The sequence below is a fragment of the Cariama cristata genome, unplaced genomic scaffold (genome assembly GCF_000690535.1).
Source record: "Cariama cristata isolate BGI_N322 unplaced genomic scaffold, ASM69053v1 scaffold15479, whole genome shotgun sequence".
Lineage (NCBI taxonomy): Eukaryota > Metazoa > Chordata > Aves > Cariamiformes > Cariamidae > Cariama > Cariama cristata.
The window spans coordinates 820-20734 of record NW_009634142.1 but is presented as its reverse complement, the minus strand read 5'-3'; the positions used below and the strand labels follow the sequence as shown (position 1 = coordinate 20734).

Here is a 19915-nt window from a genome sequence, read left to right as displayed (position 1 = left end):
CTAAGAGATACCCAAACTGCTTATGTTTTTACCCTCTTTTATACTTTCAAGTACTTCCAGAAAGACCACTCTGTGTATATGTAAACTGGAGAAAACATGTCTATATTTATATTTGATTTTTTTTAACCTTGAAATGAACAGTTAGCTGTGTTAACTTTCCATGGCACAACTTTCAGATGGTTTGGAGAAACATTGCCAATGAAGAACTTCTGGAAATGTCAGGACCCTTAAACAGAGCAGCTACATAAATACATGCAAACTGAGATGTCATAATAGATTTAAGATCACTTTTGAATTCTGACACCATTTTAAGATAATCTTTCTTTTTCTTCTTTACTCTTGCTCCATCTCCCTCTCCTTCCAAATGTAATACAGGGAAACATTTTTGATAAAACATAGCAGGTCATATAGAAAAGATTTACGTGGAAGAATTGGGAGACCTTCACAGTATCTGGGAATACCAAGGAGGAGAACATAGACATTTCATTAGTTCTGCTATTATTATTTATGAATCAACTAGAATGACGTTTTATCCTTGTTTGATAAAATTTACTTACTAAAATTCCAGTGGAAATGTAACGAATACATAATTTAAATTTCCAGCAAAATCCTAAAATTAAGGTTTACATTGAAGTCGAAGTGTTAACAGGCTCTATGGATTTTCACTCCCCATAGGAAGGCCCTGAGGCATTAGAAGCATTACTCTGGTGGCCAGAAGTCTCCAGCACTACATCAGAGAAAGTAATCCTTTTGCAGTTAACTAGCCAAATGTCAAGTCTTTTAACAAATGTGAATTTTTGGAGGAATGCTTAATCACTTGGGTTATATAGGTGCACAAATAGCAAGACTGTGCCTCTAAAGTTTCTTCAAGGAATACAAAAATTCCACTTATTAATGCACTACTACAGATTACAAGCCATCTGAGAGAATTATAAATCTTTATGCTGTCTCAAAAATCAGTCCTTACAAATTCTATGTCCTGATCTTTTTCACCTTGGGCTTTGATAAATCCCAGTGTCTCTCCAATAAAATTGTGCAAACTATGTAAACATACACAAGCAAGCAGGACAGAAGCTCCATGGATGAAGAGACAATCATGAAAATACTCAGTCCTACTAGTTGCAGAGCTCTGTAACTCAGTCTGGGAAAAAAAGATTTGAGCATATTGTTAGCTTCAAGCCTAGACATAGTCCCATAACTACAGCTGCACTACTCACATCCTTCATTTTACTCATGAGTTTCTCAGTTTTGTTGGTCAGGCTGCAGTACTCTCTGTCTTCCAGGACTGCATTGAGGTAATTTTTCTGATTTAAAATATTGTAACTTTTTAGATATGAAAATCTAACATCTCATAAGCTTCCAGGCTTTTGACCCCAGTTTTGCATGTTGCATTACTAGTTACACGAACAGGTTTACATGTTGGGGAGGAAAATGACATGCGTGAGCACAACTTAATACATGAGTGGGGCAAGACAGATGTCTGCTTATGCCACGAAAGGGTTTTTTTTGTGTCTGTAACACGGTCAGCTAACACTCTCTCCATTCCCCTAGCCTTATCAACCTTGAGATATTTATAAAAATTTCCCTGGATAGGGCATAGAAGTAGAGATTTTAGTCCCCTATATTCCTTTCAGTTTTCCAAACCATGCGGAACCAGTCTCTATACTCACTTGTGGAATTACATTAGGGGAAATTAACCCAGTGAGTATATAGTTTAATTTATTAACATGAAACAAAATGTAGGCTAGTGTAATGACATAGATGCTCATCCTTTAGATAATTCAGCATCAGAACCACGACAGCCCACAGCCATGACTTGTAATAAATACCAATATTGCAATTCTTATACAAGAAGCTGAAAGCACTTTATAATAGGGAACAAGTATTGCTTTTCTCATTTTACAGCTGAGAAGATCAAAGTCCCTTCTCCAAGGTGAAACAAAGAACAAAGCCTGGGGCCATCTCAATTCCAACCATATGTTATTGTTTGAATTATTTCATGCAGCAGTAGCAATGCCAGTGCCAAGTGCATTTGAGCTGGGTGCGATTTGCGGGATTAAAGCCACAAATTTAAGCCTACAGTATACTTTTTTGCTGGAGGAAAGAGGAGGGGAGAAGAGCAAGCACTCAATGAAAGCAGCAAGTGAGTTCATCTCTACGATCAAGATATTTTTCAGCTTATACATCTAGATAAAATGGGAAAAAATAATCTTTGTGATTAAAAATACAGTGTTCAGATTTTCCAAAAGAAACCTGGAAAACAGGTTTAGGACACTGGGTATGGACAGTTACCTTAAAATCTATTTTCATGCATCTGTGAGAAAAATCCTTGGTAACACTGCTGTTCAGTATTCTTTTCCTTTCCTCTGCCTTTGTTCTCCTTCTCCTTTACTAACAGCTGCCACCTACTTATGGCATTATTTTTGCGCAATTTCCTTAATCTTTTTCCACTTTCTTCTCCTCAAATCACTGAGATTTTAGGCGTCAGCCATATGGCGACCAGTTCCTCGCTCAAAGTTCTCTTATTTTATCTTCTACCTGATGTGACTGTTTAGACTGTAGAAAAGGAATGGAAAATTACAGTGCATTGAGAACAGCGTATGATTTAAAACAAACATTTTGTCATGCAAAGGAAATAGTGAACATCAATAGCAATCACTAAAACAAGACTGACAGCTGATATTGCACATCATAAATACCACACCTACATCCAGATCTTCCTTGAGTTAATAAGAAAGAGACCAGGGCAAACCTCAAAAAAAGCAAAAAGTCCAAAAGCATACGTTGGACACGTCAGTGCTAATGGCACTTGTTGGACATTAAGTGTGAACACAATTGCCAATATCAATTTCATGATGTTATATGTGCTCAGGTTAGAGCAGTTCTGACCTGGAGCTTGGGTGCCATGGAAATGTATGAGAAGAGTCCAAGAACAATTGAGTGTTGCTATATTTGTTCTCATCCCAAACAGAAACAATTTCAGGCAAATAGAGACTTACTTTTAATCAAATTTGTATTTTGAAGGGACCTAAAATGGATGCAGTAGCCCATTTATTGAAAAACAATGTGCTAAGGACTGATCTTGCATCAGAATAGGGTGTGATCAAGAAATTGCACAAGCATGCCCAAAGTTAAACTAAGTTGTGGAGAACAGTGGGGTGTTTTCCTCCCTTCCCCACACTAATATGAGATACAGACAGTGGCCTGTTACTGTTAATGTCATTATTTTTTAAGAGGTAATAGTGAATCTTTGCAGGACTACCAAGCGCTTGGTTGTTACTGAACCAATTGCCAGAACAGCAAGATGAAGCAAGTGTGCAGGTACTCCTCTGAGGTGTTCACTTGTGGATAAACAGACGCTATAATGACATGAAACAGAAAAAGTGATATTAGGGAGCAATCTCACACTCAGGAATTCAGAATTTTTATTTTATTGGCACTCATGTGCTTCCACTCACCCAACTAAGGTCACTGATAAACTAACCCCTTTTACATCAGATGGCTGTAGTGTCTCAGGCTGGTAGGTGTTTAGGTGCTGGAGAAGCAATAGAATTTGAAAAAAAAAGCAAGTCTTAGAAATTGCAATAACGCTTCCCACAACTGTGCTGGCTCCAGGATCAGATAGAGGCTGTGCATCATTCTGCTTCACCTAACATCACTGTTTTAAGTTTGGCTGCAGAAAAAATGAACAGGGTAACAATTTTAATGTGCAGGCAAATTTTATCTTTGCATTCCAGAAATAGACCCTTTGGTTTTAGCCATGAGGTGCATGTCCAGGCTGCCCGGCTTGATTGTGAACTGCTAGAAACTAGTCAGGGCCATTGGTGTATCTGTGCACCAACATCGCCCTCTGAACTACAACGGCCTCTACGCAAACACTGTCACTGCAGACCACAAGCACTACAGCAATAGACACAGTGCAGTTCACTGCTCTGCTTTCTTCCAGCTTGGGCTGCCTGCAGCTCCCACTATACATCTGGAGGTGTTTCGGTATTCAGATATTCGGTATTCAAGCTCAGACTTGCCTTCCTTGCACAACTAGCACGGAAACAAATGTTTTGGAATTCTTTCCGGCCATTTCTCATACAATTGATGTCAGCAACCCAGTTTCAGAGTGTTCTCAGAAAGCATTATTGTGTAAGCATGCTGCAAGCATGGTCAGTGATGGGATGCTGAACAGTGAGAGCCAATTTTACTTTGATGAATACTATCCCATTCTGACTTCCAAGCATGTTTGGACATGTTGTATAGCATTATCATTTGCATGGGAGACAACACTTAGCGAGAATACAAAACAATAGGCATTGTCAACACTCACGCTGAGTAAAACAGCTTTCCTACCATCCACTCATATTTCACACTTTCCACACTAGACACTGCTCATCTCACAAAATAGTCATTGCATTAAACTCTGCCTCTGGCAAACGGAGAACAAGGCCTATCTGGCACAGTGTTGGTTTTTTACCAAACAAAACCCTTAATTTTTTTTTTAATTAGAAGTTTTAGGGATATGGTGAAAAAATGGTATTTGTATTCGTTGAGCTAGCAATTTTCTCAGGAGATGCTGTTTCATCCTCACTCAGGAGCTCTCTCTTAGTCTCCTCCTCCATCGCAGATGATTGAGCAATTTTGGCTGTCTATGAGGGCTTCTGCTTCTTCAGCATTAGCTGCTGGAACCATTCACCAAAGCTGAGGCCCTGTTTCCTGTACAGGCAACCCAAAACAATCCAGGAGAAGGGGGTGAGGGTAAAGGGAATTAACATCTTCCCTCACCCTCACAGTGCAGACTATTTCCATAGTGCTTGAGATTCAGTGAAAAAATGAATGATATGACTAATGCTGCAAAACACTAAGCTTCCAGCCAAAATACATTTTCATTTCCAATAAAAACACAGGAGTTTTCCATTGAAAACACATAAATTTTTCAAGTGGTCCTATCTATTAAAAAACAATAAGGATTAGTTTTCTGTCTGTTACTGAATTTCTTAGTCCTGGTAAATATAAGCGGCCTGAAAAACTCTTACTACTTCTATGGAAAAAAGGTAAGATTGCCTAAGCGGGCATGGTAAGAGGCATTCCAGTTCCATTAAACTAACTCAATTAATTTAATCACAATAAGAACGAAAAGAAAACAATGAAGAAGTTGATGAAAATCCCCTTCTGGCCCTGGAAAGCCCACTTCCTCCATTTCTTAAAATGTATGAGACTCAGAAGAAATCTTAATGCTGGCAGCGTTCCATTTCAAGATGGAAAGTATATTGCTGCACTGCAGAATGGCAAAAGCATTTCACAAAAATTTCTGTTGAGCAATTAGAAAAAGCCAGATGTATTCCTCTCATATGATGACAGCAGCTTGATTTCCACTTCAAAAAGTAATTGAGGACATTTTAAACAACAGTTATTAAACATTTTAAAGTCAGCAAGTCTGAACAAGTTCTGATTGAAAATTTAACAGGAGCTAACCAAGAAGCTCTCTGGACCATCAATACTATTTCAATGAATTTCAGACCACTAGGAAAGATTTCAGAGGACTAGGGGGATGGAAGAACTAATATACCACCAGGTTTTCAGTGGGTAGGTAGACTAATCTGAATGACATAGGCTGGATAACTGAGAGAAAATAATGCAATAGGCCAAAATTTTTGATTAACCAAGGACATAGAAAGCAAAAATAATTGACATTAATGAAGCCTATAAGAAACAGAGTTGGTCAAATAAAACTGACTTCTTATTTTGATGAACTAGAGTTAAAAATTGGCTGAGGACAAAGCCAACACAGATATAACATTTATACTTCTGATGGGCATTTAACTGTGTGCCACATGACACAGACTGAAGCCAGAATTACACACAATTAAACAGATGGTGTGAAATGCATTACAGCTGTAGTTTCTGAATTGTATACAGAGATCTATCAAACACTATTTTCTAATCTTTAGAAATGGTATAACATTGGTTCTTGACTGCAACATTATTTAATATTATTTTTAATAATTGGAATACAACATAAAATTACCTTTAAAATCTAAAGGTGAAAAAGTTTCAAGGGAGAGAAGCAGAGATAACCAATGAATGCAATTGGTGACTTATTAAAAACAGTTTGTTTTGCTTTCTGGCTGCAAACCGCATTCAAAGGAGTGTGGAAACATACTTAAAGGACAGGGGTTCACCAACTGCAGAAGCAACAGGTCCAAGGATGACTTAGACTTCCAATCTGATGTCAAGGCTGCTATAAAGATGTGGCAGAGTAGCAGTAGGGAGGGTTGATATTGTGCAACTCTTTTAGCAATCCTGTTTTGCTGTTAATGTTAGTGTTCCAATTAAATATGCATTTAAATAATTTAAAAAGATCCAAAGAAGAGTGCCACAGATGAATAAAGGATTCAAAAGATTTGGGAGCTCAATCAGTTACTTTAAAAAAGAAAGCTGAAGAATGACTTGTTCGGTTTGTAAATGCCTACAGTGAAAACAGCAATGTCACAGCATGCACTTCAGTTTAGCAGACAAAAGGCAAAAGATCTGCCAGCTGGATACCGAAAGACGACAAATTCAGCCTCAATACAAAAGGCACATTTTTAACAGTAAGTAATTACATTTTGAACAATTTGGGTGCATTCTTCATCACTAAGAGCTTTCAAATCAAAGCAGGATGCTTCCTCTAAAATCATGCTTTAGTTCAAACAAGAATTTGAGAAAGTGTTAGAAACTGTGCTCTACAAGAGAGCAGACTGAACACATGGTGTTTCCTTCTGCCTTCTGAATCACATTACACTGGAACAGTTAAGTTTGTCTCATGGACATACCTCAAAGGAGGTACACATTTAAGAAGGGGAGAGAAATCTCGTGCATTTTGGACACTCTGGACCATACAATACAGCTGGGGCTATATGGCTGCATTACTCAGCGGCTGGAAAGGAAGCATCACCTAGATACAGCAAGAAAGTAAAATTGTGTAGGTAGGGACCCCGCATTTCTGTCCCAGGAATTACGAGAACGGAAGCAATAACAGCATGCTACATTCAACCTAGTGGATGCCAGAAATTTTGAATGCCAGGAGATTGCTCAGCCCAAGCCTGTGTGGGGTACTGTTCCTTTCAGACTGTTTGTGTGTCATAAGAAACTAAAGTGAGACAGATGCAGTGCACCTGAACTTTTCAGTCTCAGAGAAAAGCTGAACAGGCCTGACATCCTGCAGATAGACTTCACCATATAAAGAAAAAGCTAGCCAGAAGGGACAGAGAGACCTGAAAATTTCCTGCTTGTAATCATACTTTTTCCTAATGGTATCCTTACCTTTTACAAATACAAAATTTGCAAACACTGAGTTTCCAGTCTCAGGGAATAAAATTACTTCAATTGATGGCACTCCTTTTGGGACGTAAAGCAGTGAGATTCAAGTTACTGCCTTGTCTGGTGCCAAGTAAGAACTTCAACTAGAATCCCTTGTACCTTAGGACAGGATCTCATGCGACAAGGCTGCTGTATGTTCTGGGCACAACTGCCTAGTTTGCACTGTAAGAGTAATTTTTGAACAAAGAAAAGACTGGGTAAAGATGGCCACATTTTGAAAAATGTGTTTTAGTGAAAAGCTGGTATACAGGTTTAGTTGAAGAATGTTCTTCAAGAGAGTAAAATTTTTCACTCAAGTAATTCTTTCAGTAGCCAAGATCCTTACTTCACAATTTAGAACTTCTGCATCCCTGGCTGACAGAATTAAGATGCAGTGTAGGAGTTCAACCTGCACAGAGGGTGAGCATAATGTACAGTCATCACATAGGAATAACAGTTCAGAAGTGGAAAAATCCTTCCAGGTTGTTCATGACAGATCTATGGCAATGGTCACCCACGACAATATATTTTTAGGGTTCTTACAGCCCACTTCTACTCATGCTCCTCCCAAAGACCCTTTAATTCACACATACTGTTAAAGCTCACAAAACTCTCTTCAGAGAGATACATCATAGTATCACTTTTGGATCTGCACTTTCCCACACGGGCAACATGCTGTTGTGGAGCTGTATGTAAAGCATGCTTTGGAACAAAGGACTTTACTGTTTAACAGCATTAAAATAACCCACAAACTTTTCAAGTATATACTTTATTTCATTCATATTTCACAGTCTGTTTCTGTAAAGTTTTAGGAAAAAGGTCACGTTCTATAACAGAGTTCTTAGGCTACTGTATTCAGAGCTGGCAACAGACTTCGAAAGTACAGAAAATGTTTACATTCCAACTAGAGCAGTAGAATTTCAAAAATAAGTAGTAAAAGTAATCAAAAATACCAACATTTATTAAAACTTAATAGAAAAACAGCAGCCTGTCTGACCCATCAAGTTGCCCCATCTGCTAGTTGTCAGCGGCAACTGAAGCCCCAGCAGGCCATCTGATTGACTTTTTAGACTGGGACAGCTGTTTTCAGATAACTTGTTAATACAAAGTCTTGCTGCTTCGAAAGTCAAAAAATCTGTAAGTTCATTGCTTATAGGTTTCCAGTCAGAGAGGCTAATGTTTCTGCTCAAATCTACTGGACCACTTCCAGATCCTGCCCAGAATCAGGACCTACTCTTGTCTTGATATAGTCAACTAATTTTCTCAACACAGTTCCCCGCTAACATATTTTATTAAATTGCAGCCAAGAAAGGAAAGCCCTTATTGTTTAAACATTTATCAGGGCTTCCAGGAATAAAAACAGCTAAAAGAAACTGAACAGAATGGTACTTGATGACATACCTATCACAAGGTGCCTCCAACATCCTATTTTTATAAATGTTGCATCAAGATTTGCAGTTATCATAGCATCGTTTAGATTGAAAAAGACCTTTAAGACCATCAAGCCTAACTGTTAACCTAACACTGCCAAGTCCACCACTAAACCATGTCCGTAAGCACCACATCTACATGTCTTCTAAATGCCTCCAGGGAGAGTGACTCAACCACTTCCCTGGGCTGCCTGTTCCAATGCTTGACAATCTTTTTGGTGAAAAAATTATTTGTAATATCCAATCTAAACCTCCTCTAGTGCAACTTGAGGCCATTTCCTCTTGTCCTATCACTGGTTACTTGGGAGAAGAGACCGATCCCCACCTCGTTACAACCCCCTTTCAGGCAGTTATAGAGAGCAATAAGGTCGCCCCTCAGCCTCCCTTTCTCCAGGCTGAACAACCCCAGCTCCCTCAGCCGCTCCTCCTAAGACTTGTGCCTCAGACCCTTCACCAGCTTCGTTGCCCTTCTCTGGACATGCTCCAGCACCTCAATATCTTTCTTGTAGTGAGGGGCCCAAAACTGAACACAGTACTCAAGGTGGGGCCTCACCAGTGCCAAGTACAGGGGGACAATCACTTCCCTAGTCCTGCTGGTCACACTATTTCTGATACAGGCCAGGATGCCATTGGCCTTCTTGGCCACCTGGGCACACTGCTGGCTCACATTCAGCCAGCTGTCAACCAACACCCCCAGGTCCTTTTCTGCCAGGCAGCTTTCCAGCCATTCTTCCCCAAGCCTGTAGCGTTGTATGGAGTTGTTGTGACCGAGGTGCAGGACCCGGCACTTGGTCTTGTTGAACCTCACACAGTTGGCCTCGGCCCATCAATCTACAGATATGGTTCCTAAGGGGCCCCAGATTTACATATAATAGTTCCAGAGTGGATTTTTCTAGTTCAGCAAATACTATTAAAGTCTGGACTGATGTCTAGTAGGAGATTTCTAACCAGCTGCTGGACTTTATTCACAGATTTACTGAATATATATTTATACAAATTATACCAGCTGAAAGGCCCATCAGCTATAAGCACACCCACTTCAGCCCACCCTCAGTTCTGTCAGGGGGAAAAAAACATGGTACTGTGTGGACTATGAGAGGTTTCTATCCACTAGAGTCTCCTTAAGTCACAGGGTATCACCCTGCAAGGCCAGGTTTTCCTTCCTTTTACTCTATCAGAGCAGTGGAAATAGGATGGAGAAGAGGTCACCTGTAGAGGTTATTTTTCTTGTCTCAAACAGCTAGGATTGGGCAACTTCTTTTCTGACTTCATCTCTAGGTAGCCTGAGTCCATCATCTTGTTTTCTAGGACAATCACATCCTAAAAATATATATATTCTGAACTTCAAATTCTCCTCTCTATTTGATGGGTAGAGTAAGAATTTTAGGAAAAGTAGGAAGAGATATCCTATGCATTTTCTCACACCTCACCTCTAGGCCTATTACAGGTATCCAAACAATGGAACTGCCTCCTACTGCCTCCTCTCCTTCCTGTAAGGAGCTCAGAAGAAACAAGTTTATCTTTCGGGATTCTTTCACAAATGACCTAAGGTACCATCACATCTATCCTGCCAAATGTCATTCAGTGCAGATATGACAACTGATTCCAAAAGAGCTAGATCGGACATGTCCTACATTATTAAACTGTACTGTGCTGCCTTCCTGCCTTCTGGGTTTGCTAGCTGAGTTTCGATACTGCTGTGCTGCAAGTTATGAGACATCCTAGTATGCACAATTATAGCAGGTATATTTAAAAAAATACATGACAGAACACAGTCTATGAACACTTTTCTTTTAATCAACTCCCACGTACGGCACTAGTCTTCAGAAGGTGGGCAGGATACCATGAAAGGCATGTCTACTAGTTTGCTATAGCTCTGCTGGGGTAAATCCTGCCACAAAGTTTCTCTCTAGGCCTATGGTTAGTACAAATAGGACTTAGATATCTCCTCTTCATGAGGCATGTACAGCGTTTCTTTTCATCAGTATAAAAAGGGGGAAATTCCTTACAAGAGAGAAGTCCCTTACAATTTCTCTAATGCACATATTTGAGGAAGACTACAAAAGCATTCTCTACAGTCTTCTGCAATATTGATTCCCAGAGGTATCAGAAAATGAAAGGGTGTAGTCACAAATTAGCAAGACATCCACTCTACTTTCAAGTTTCTTTTTTTAAGATCTAGATCAGATGACAGAAATGATCAAAGCATCAAAATACCCAGTCACCAAGATGGCACAATTTTTTGAAAACATTGTCACACAGAAAGGAACATACCATAATGATCCAGATTCCTTAACATTCTTAGACAAAGCCATTCTTAGTTCTCTACACAGCCTGCCTCTGAAAAAAAACCTTCAGATTGGAGGGAGTGACATAGTTAAGCGTCTAGAAATAAATGGTCTGTAGAACAGCTTTTGTAACATGACTACTGTGCACCTCTACTAGTAAGGCCTAATATCCTATGCACACAGTGGTGTTAGCTGTATCTCAAGACAAGCAGGCTAGGAATGATATAAATCTATGTGGAGGAAAAATGTTCTGGTGTTTGGTTGTTTTTTGTTTGTTTGTTTTTTAAAGTTCAAATTCAGGTAGCTAAAATTTTTAGGGAGATTATCCAAGCTGACATCTCTCTCTCTCTTCCCCTGCCTGCTGCCTTTCCTCTCGGTACATTAATCTGATTTTTCTAAACAAAAACGAGAGGGAAGCGGGATGGGAGAAGGACTTATTTCACCACAGGCCATTTCCTTTCACCTCTCTTTTTTTTTTTTTATAATTACAATCTGATTTCACACACACAAAAAAGGCATTTATGCTTGTCAGCTAAAGATACACATATCAAATAATATGCAACTAGTCTTGCCAAATTAATCCTGGTGAATTAATGTCTTCCTTGTACTGTTCTAAAAAGAAATCACTACAGTCTTTAATAACAACATTTAATCTGTTAGCTACTGAGAAAATCCAAAGCCACTTGCCTTGTACACTTGTTAGCCATTAATAAATACGGGTTTGGAACAAACACTTCCAGTGCAAGCCTTGTGATTTTCACTCACTCAACTGTACAGATCAAAATCAAAAGTATACTCATCAAAAAACATCATTTCACTTGGGTCCTAAGACATTCATCAATTTGACCAAAGACTGCAATGAATATAGAATGCTGCTTCAGCGCAAGCAGATCTCCACTAATTCAAATGCATTAAAACCCCAAAGCAAGACTCTCTGCTGCAACAAAGGACAGTGACAGCCTAAAGATATCATCCCACCAACGTGTTTCCTCTCCCCACACCAGCTCCCTTCATCTGCTTGCAACTGATGACGGCCCAGTATTGGGGCCTGTTCTGCTGTTCCATTCTCAGAAGACTGACTATGAAGATGGGAATAGGAAACGCTTACTTCCAGAATACTGCAAATGACTGTCTTTTCACTGCAAGAGTGGGAACATGCCAGCAGAGCACATCCAAGCTTCTTGAGTCCAAGGGAGTACACAGAGTTAGCGTGGAGTTCAAGCTCACACTGAAGTAGTAAGTACCCATTCTGTCAAGACCTTACTATGCTATTGCGGTCCCACAACTGGCTCTGAAGACAAGTTTTTAATGGCACGCTACTTCACAAGTCTTGGACTCAGAAAGCTCAAGTAAAAGCTTGAGACAGGAAATAGGAGGCACAGAAATAACTTGACCAATAGCTATATACCTTTTTACTACATGTTGGGATAAGTGGGGTCTTCAAGGTTGCTATCAGATTTATCAGATCCTGTTAGAGATGCTTCTAGCTCTGCCCATGACTGTGGAGCATTGTTCTTTATTGCCTCTATGAAAAGCTGTGTTTGATGCTTCAGCCGGTCCAGCTCGGCCTGAGTCACTTGGTTCTGGTGAATGAGCTCCTTGGTTTTTAAAGTGATCTCTAGCAATCCCGACCTGCGTAGCACAACGAGTGTATTCTGAAAGCGTCTGCACTTGCTTTGTTGTTGCAAGAGCAGCTCAGGGGTAGTGCAAATCTCTTCTGGTATCAATGAAGGGCTCCACACTGCAGACTGCATTGTAGTCTGTGCTGTAGTCTCGTTCTCAGGAGGGGTGCACTTTGTTGCCTGCAGAGTTCCAAAAGGCAAAATAGGAGTCAAACCCGGCACTTTCTGAGTGTCACTGGAAACACGATGAAAACCAGGAAGAGCTGACAGTTTTCCACTTGTCACTAGAGTTGGAGAACTTTCCTGGTTAGAATCCTGAGGGGTCTTAAAGCTAACTGGTAGGTGGGCAAAAGGACTAGTAGGCAAGCCAGTGCTCCTCAATACAGGAGGAGTCTCCATCTTGGGTGCTTCTGTGCAGAGTCGTTTATGGCAACTGGTTTCCTGACGTTCTTCCAGATCAAAGGAGTGATCCCTTTTGCAGGGCTGTGGTGCTATTTTGGCATACGAATTCAGGATGGGCAGGTAATTAGTGGAGTCATTTCTTTTTTTCCCGATAGGGTGAGGGTTAATAGGAGGTGGGATTGATGGACGAAGAAACACTAGCTGTGGCTGAGCTGGAATCACTTCAAAGGATGGCTGCACAGTCCAAGATTGGAGCTGTGATGAACTCCCCTGAGAAGCACAAATGGGGAAAAAACATAAGTCTTACAACAACATTGTAGAAGAGGATCACAAAACCTTAAATGAAACAGGTGGACTGTGCCATTTCTCCATGTTTTATGTGCACTATCCAATTAATACATTCTGAACAGTTCTCCATCAAACTTACTCCTCTCTTTGACAACAAAGCATAGCACTAGAATCAAAGCTGTAATCCACAATCCTTTTACTATGGAACAGCAGGTACATTTAAAAACAATTCAGTCTGAATTTATACATGCTTTCCTAAATGAGATTTACAGTGCATGCTTATATTGTACAATGCTCATGTGAAAGTTAGACCCAGACTTGGAGTCAAACAAGTGTACAGAAAAGTCAATAAATAATTCAGCATTGTGGTTATGAAATATTTTAAAATAATCAAAGACAGACTGCACAGACATTTTAAGAACAATTCAGACTCTCTCTGATGAAAGGCAGCAACTCTAATCTTGACAATTCTATTCTTAAAGGAAGCTTTTGGAATGGTTATTTAAAATAGACGACAGCTGTTCAGTAAGTCTTGCAATCTTAAGTACAATACATAGTTTCAAAAAATTTAAAACCATGAAGCAGAAAAAAAAAAAGTGCTGAATATCAACCAATGCAAGGAAAAAAGGCTGTTGTAAGCCCAGAGCAGTAACACCATACCTCTGGTGAAATAGTCCATACCGATAAACCTTAAAAGCATTACATTTCAAGAAAAACGCCCAAGTTCTTATGCCCTCCTACAAGTCATATTATACAATATAGGGGAAAACATCAATTTTTACAAGACATTACCTCTTTCTCCTCCATTACTACAGATCTGCACGAGAATCTCCTGGCCAAAAAGCATGCCTGCTTTTCTCCAAACGTATCAAATGGTCTAGTAAGAGATACTATTTCTTTCTGAAGCAAAATCTCACTTCTTAATATATTGAAGTAATCACCACTACAATTATACTAATATAATATACTGCCAGCTGCTTTTCTTATTCCTTACGACTTGGAACGCTACTGGCAGGCCTGCTGAAGGCACAGCTTTTAGCTAGTGCAAATACATTTTATTATTTTTGGTACTATACTGAGTCAACTGAACTCCATCTCATTTCCCCCAGTCTCGTAAGATTTAAACTGGCAAATGCTAACATGCTTTGCTGAAGTCCATTCCCCCAGTAAAGGACCTGAACTTGTTAAAAGTGGGTATTATCCACTGATTAGGACACCAAGACTTGGAGATGAGATTCAGTTACCTACTCTAACACAGAATTTCTTTGGTTCAGTTGGCAAGATGCTTATGGAATAGGGGTATAGAACAACTACCTGTAAAAAAAAATATTACTACCTTATCACAGAAGAAAGGGCAAACATATTCAAAAGAAAAGTATCTGGAGATGTTAGGAGTGAGGAAGTATATAAATACTATGGCTATACACACACAGGACAGAACATGCAGCCTTAAGGAACAAGGTTTTGGGGTCAGAAGTTGTCATTTACTGCACAATTGTACAGTATCTAGTACAGCAGAGCCCCAAAACCATTGGGGCCAGAAGAGCTGTGGTAACTGTTTATCTTGTTTTTTCCTGTCTCTGCTATCTACTTTCTTCTCCTTTCCACTCATATTGCATTCTGCTCTTGTTCTCCTACCCAAAAATCTCATTTTTAGTAGAGAAAGACACATTTATTTTAGTAATCCTGCAAAGTGGTTTGTTGGTTTCTTTGTTGTGTGTTTTGGTTCATTTTTTTTTGTTTGTTTGGTTGTTTTTTTTAAATGAAAGCATGTATCAGTGCCACTTGTCTAAAAAGCCTTCTGACTTATTAAGGACTTTTACAAGACTTGCAGAAACCTTGCCACAAGCAGCACTGTGTTTCAGAGAATAAATCTCTGCTTGGTTTTTTTTTTTTAGTAACATTGTTAGCTGTTTACACTCTGAAATTAGGACAGGAGGTAACCATCACTGTGCAGGATCATAGTGGTTCTAAGACAGAAGTATGATGCTGATTGAAATTGAAACTGGAACAAATAAACAGCAGTAACTGGATGCTGCTTTTTTTTTTTTTGGTCCAGTAAGCCCAACTGAGTACTGTGTTGAAAAGACGATTTTAAAAAGATGACCAGCATGACTGAGGCAACTAGACATACTGGAAAGAGGCAGAAAGACATTTTATTATTATTATGACCTAGACTTGTTGCTTTTTGTTTATTGCAGTAAACATTTTTCAATTTAATATTATTGTCTTTAACCTTACATAATTAGATTCAAATGTTATGATGCACTGCTCAAGAGAACTGAGTCAGTACATTTATCTACCTCCAACTCTTCCTCCTCAAATTCCATTTTTGCTACACTACCAGGTTTCTTTTTCATATATATATTTTTTATATATATTTTTTTATATTACCTACTTATTATGAGCTACTTCTTCTAACTGTTTGCAACACAATCTGGAGTTTAACAAAAGACTACCACTGCGATCAGTGCTTAATTTTTGAGCTCTGGGTCAAAGCCTAACAACCTTTGGTGAAACTTGCCTGCTCCTTTCTATGTGAAAACTTTAGCATTTGTTTAGACAGTATTTTGTCCACGCATCTAGGAACATGACTATAAAATAAAATTGTTTCTTGTCAAGATAAAGCACAATGCTCAGAGATCAGAACCATCTCCCTCACAAATGCATAACCTGCCAAACACTAACACAGAAACACCTGTATTAGCATTGATACACAGTACTTGAATTTAACAGGCTTTGCTACTTGTCATAACAGCTTCAGTAGAAAAAGAATCAGGATCTACATTCTTTTTTCCCCTTCTTACTGTATTCTCAGAAGTATTCTAATAAAAAATGCTAAAGAACTTTTGTTCTGCTCAGGAAACACGAGTGAGTACGGAGTAAGAGGTCTAATAATATGGCAATACTTTGAACTTGGAGCTCTGAACTGTTACAATGTAAAAGTTAGGAGTCTCACAGATGTGCTGGAGGAACACCACATAACAAGATATTGGAGGACATAAATAGGGAATGTAACTGTTACAATGTGAGCCATCACGTGCAATTAAGCGAAACAACTGTTAAAGTAAAAATACCACAGCTAACTTCAGATACTGATTTAATTTTTTCATTTATAACATTCTGGACTAGTGTTTCCCATTGTACATAAAGCACTTCTAGGACCTAAGAACTAGGAAACAAAACCTATCATCCTACTTTACTGTCTTTATTGAAAGAGAAAGAAAACATCAGCTTTCAAAAGGAAAAACACTCTTTTTTTTGTTTGTTTGATCTTTGGTGCTATGTACATAACATTCATAAAGATCTATTTTTTGGGGATCCCTTTGAGACAAAGAGATTTGGTAGATGTAGCAGAGCTTCTCCATTTCACATTTTTTTCCACCTTAGTGATTCTAGCTGCCCCTCAAAAGAACAGGCTGCCACAATAGAACTTTTCAAGTTACCAATTACTTTATGGACTGCAACAACTTTGTAAAATCTTTTTGAAAGGAAAAATATTTTTTAAAACTCCCAACAATTTAAGAACATGCAATATTTTTCAATATATTATTTCTTGCCTACCTGCTTAACTAACACATTTTTCATTACAACCATAGGGGAAAGGGCAGGAAAGGAGTTGCTTGTGGTCATGGGGCATTGCCAAGGCCCATCCTCTGCATTCCAACACAATGCGTTCAGCACATCCTCCGACTCAGTCTGCTCCATGGCACTCGGGCACTCTGAACTTCCATCTGCCAGATGTAGAATTCAGCTGTTAGTTGTTTCACATGCAGCATGCTTGCTACCACCTTTCAGTTCTACTATTCCGCTTCCTTTCAAGGAAGCCACGAAGAACAATAAAGTTCAATTCTGGAATACCTATAAAGTTAGACCTGTTGTGAGAGCTGTCAAATAGCTCAGAACTCAATAATAAAAGACTATATTTCAGGCTAATTCTCACACAGATATCATCTCCCCAAAAAATCTATTACTTTTTGTTCTTTTGTATTTAGTCTCCAAGGGACTATGCACTATCACAAAGACTGCTCTAAAACCTGGTGCAGGAAAGAACTACAGGCTGCAGCACTGCCACAGACGTAGTCTGCGCTACAGGCATTTTGTGTCTTGAAATCTTCTATCTACAAACCCAGTAAAGCAGGTATGTCTCACAAAAGCAGTTTTTTCCCTTTAAAGGCCATCTTTGCACAGTTTTGTTGAGTACTAAAATGGCACACCGTGTCTGCATTTTACTGATGTTGTAACAATTACTCTCTGGTTTATCAGGCTCTACTGACAATCTGGTCAAATCATAAGAGACATTAGACAGCATAATTCAACAGTTCATTCATCACTGCAAAGAACAAAAAGTAATTTTTCCATCCCCACTTCTGCACTCTGAAGTCTGAGATTCGTCCTTTCATTTCTTTATTAGGCACATTTTAAATTCCCATGCCATTCAAATTCACAGGATGAACTTTATAACTACATAAAGCTCCACTTCAAAGTAAGCTTGATGGTAGGATGACTGCAGATGCAACCTGTCTTGCATACAAATACCCACCCAGGTAACGAGACACAAACTATAAGGGGTTAGAGTCAGATTTGTCAAAAACATCACCAATAAAAGCAACATCTGAGCAAGACAACACAAAAAAAAAAAAAGATAATGCAGTGGTTTTCTAAACCTGAATATCCAGAGTCCTTGTCAGATTCAGCTGCCGCCATGCTGAAGCGATGGTTCAAGCTCTTCATTTCTGTCACTTTGCCCAATAGTTCCTCGAGGGTCTCAATAGATGACTATCCTGTCTCCATGCTTCCATAGCGCCACAGGCAGTTTGTAACACTTTTTCCATTGAGGAACTACAAAAACAGTAAAGAACAAAAAGGGACTTTCTCTGAATCTAAAAAAAAGTTCCATCAGTATAAGACAACAAAGAAGGGCACATTTGTCCTTATGGAAATCTGGTTATCAAAGCTTTGCTGTATCTGTTAAGCAATCTGTAGAATTCTATTGAACTCCCAGCTTCACATTTGCTATGTTTATCAAGCATTTATGTCAGCAAAGGCTTGATGATGAAACCACAGTTCATTCCCTGCAAAACTCTCTAAACTATCAATGTTTAATAATGTATTACAGAGTAGAAAAGATAGGCAACAATTCTTTGCATCAATTGACACATTACTTTGCAGAATCTCCTGGACTAAAGTCTTCCATCTGCCTTAGGCTGATTTTTTTAAGTTTCAGGAAAGCTTCCATGATCCAGCCTTACAGTTCCCTGCACCAACTACAAGAGAACAATATCATACCAGGCATGGCTCTTGAGTCCTTTAGGGGTAGGTTAAAAGATGTCAAAAAACCTAAGGCATAGGAAGAAAGAAATAAATTGAAGCAGAAATATAATACAGATTATTTACTTTTTAAAAAAAATTTCTTTATTTTTTACTACTGCTGTGAATGGCATCAGTAAATCAGAAGTATTTTAGAAGCACTAAAGGCATGGCTGCAGTTGAAAGGGCAGAATGCACCCATCTCATTCGGTTCCTTTCTTCACCGGCTGAGCAAGTCAGAGTACAGAGCACAAGTCAGCCAATCTTACCGAACTACCTGAAGCAGAATCATTTCATACTTAAAATTACTGAGTAAAGTACACAGTAGATTCATCTGAACATTACAATCCATAAGTAATTTCTAACTCTGTTATGAATTCTGTCAGATAATGTAATAATTCCTTACTGTACACACAAAACTTGGAAAATAGGAACAAGATTTCTTGATCTGCTAAAAACATAATGCCTAATTCTACAAAGTTCAGCAACATGGGTAACCAAGATAAAATAGCAGATAAAAAGTGTATGGTTGTTATCTGTAAGAAAATCAATGCCCTTCTGAGTCAAGTGTGATAGCTGCGTATCTCTTTTTACACTGTCAGTGAGCTAACTGGAGACTTTCAGAATAGAAATATCTCAAATTATTCAAAGAATGATAGATAGAAGATAGAAAACTAATGTATTAGACATGTTTCTCCACCCAAAAAAAGCAAAATAAATCAAAAACTAAAGGCTATTCATAAACAACATTTTTTTTCAAGAACTAGAAGTTACTCAGACCATATTTATCTTACAAAAAATTACTTATTCCAGCAACTAAATCCCAAAACAAGTCAGCTATGCTGGATGAAGTCCATACAACAAATACAGCTGAATCTGCAAAGCTGTGGTTTTGTTAATACAGTCTGTTTCACTCTCAAGAGTAAAGTCAGTCATTAGAGAAAAGAAAGTAAAGTAGGTGATCACAAAACGTGCTGGGGCTAAAGAAATCCCTACTGCTAAAAGCACAACACGTACTATATCTGCAATGCACACCTAGGGGAGACGTGGCCTTAGAAATGCCCTCTTCTTCCCACACCCAGAAAGATAATACGGGAAGGCTGAAACTAAATGCTATGAAAATCAGGAAAATGTATAGTTACATTATGGCCTCCCATACTACATACTTGTGACAAGCTTCAGATGCTTCCTGAGGGTAGGCAGACTCTAGCAAGGCAGGGCAAAGTTTCTGCTTCTCTTAAGAAAG

At 38.9% G+C, this 19915-nt stretch overlaps 1 protein-coding gene across 1 annotated transcript; it reads right to left on the bottom strand.

Annotated features, from left to right (window-relative positions):
- Positions 1–12462: 12462 nt before the first annotated feature.
- Positions 12463–18201, bottom strand: CIPC (CLOCK-interacting pacemaker). The gene is made up of 3 exons (XM_009707053.1): positions 18027–18201; positions 16924–17093; positions 12463–13341 (listed from the first exon to the last, which is right to left on the bottom strand). Exons 1-3 carry the CDS (start codon positions 18091–18093, stop codon positions 12463–12465), a joined length of 1116 nt encoding a protein of 371 aa, XP_009705355.1. The 5' UTR covers positions 18094–18201.
- Positions 18202–19915: the final 1714 nt, after the last annotated feature.

Bases quoted from the DNA above. Each gene is read 5' to 3' on its own strand.
- CIPC (XM_009707053.1), bottom strand. From the start codon at position 18,093: ATGAAGAGCTTGAACCATCGCTTCAGCATGGCGGCAGCTGAATCTGAC. The intron at 17,094-18,026 runs GTTTAGAAAACC...TACATCTGGCAG, and splicing joins CAAGGACTCTGGATATTCAG to ATGGAAGTTCAGAGTGCCCG. The intron at 13,342-16,923 runs GTAGGCAAGAAA...TGTGCTTCTCAG, and splicing joins AAAATGTGTTAGTTAAGCAG to GGGAGTTCATCACAGCTCCA.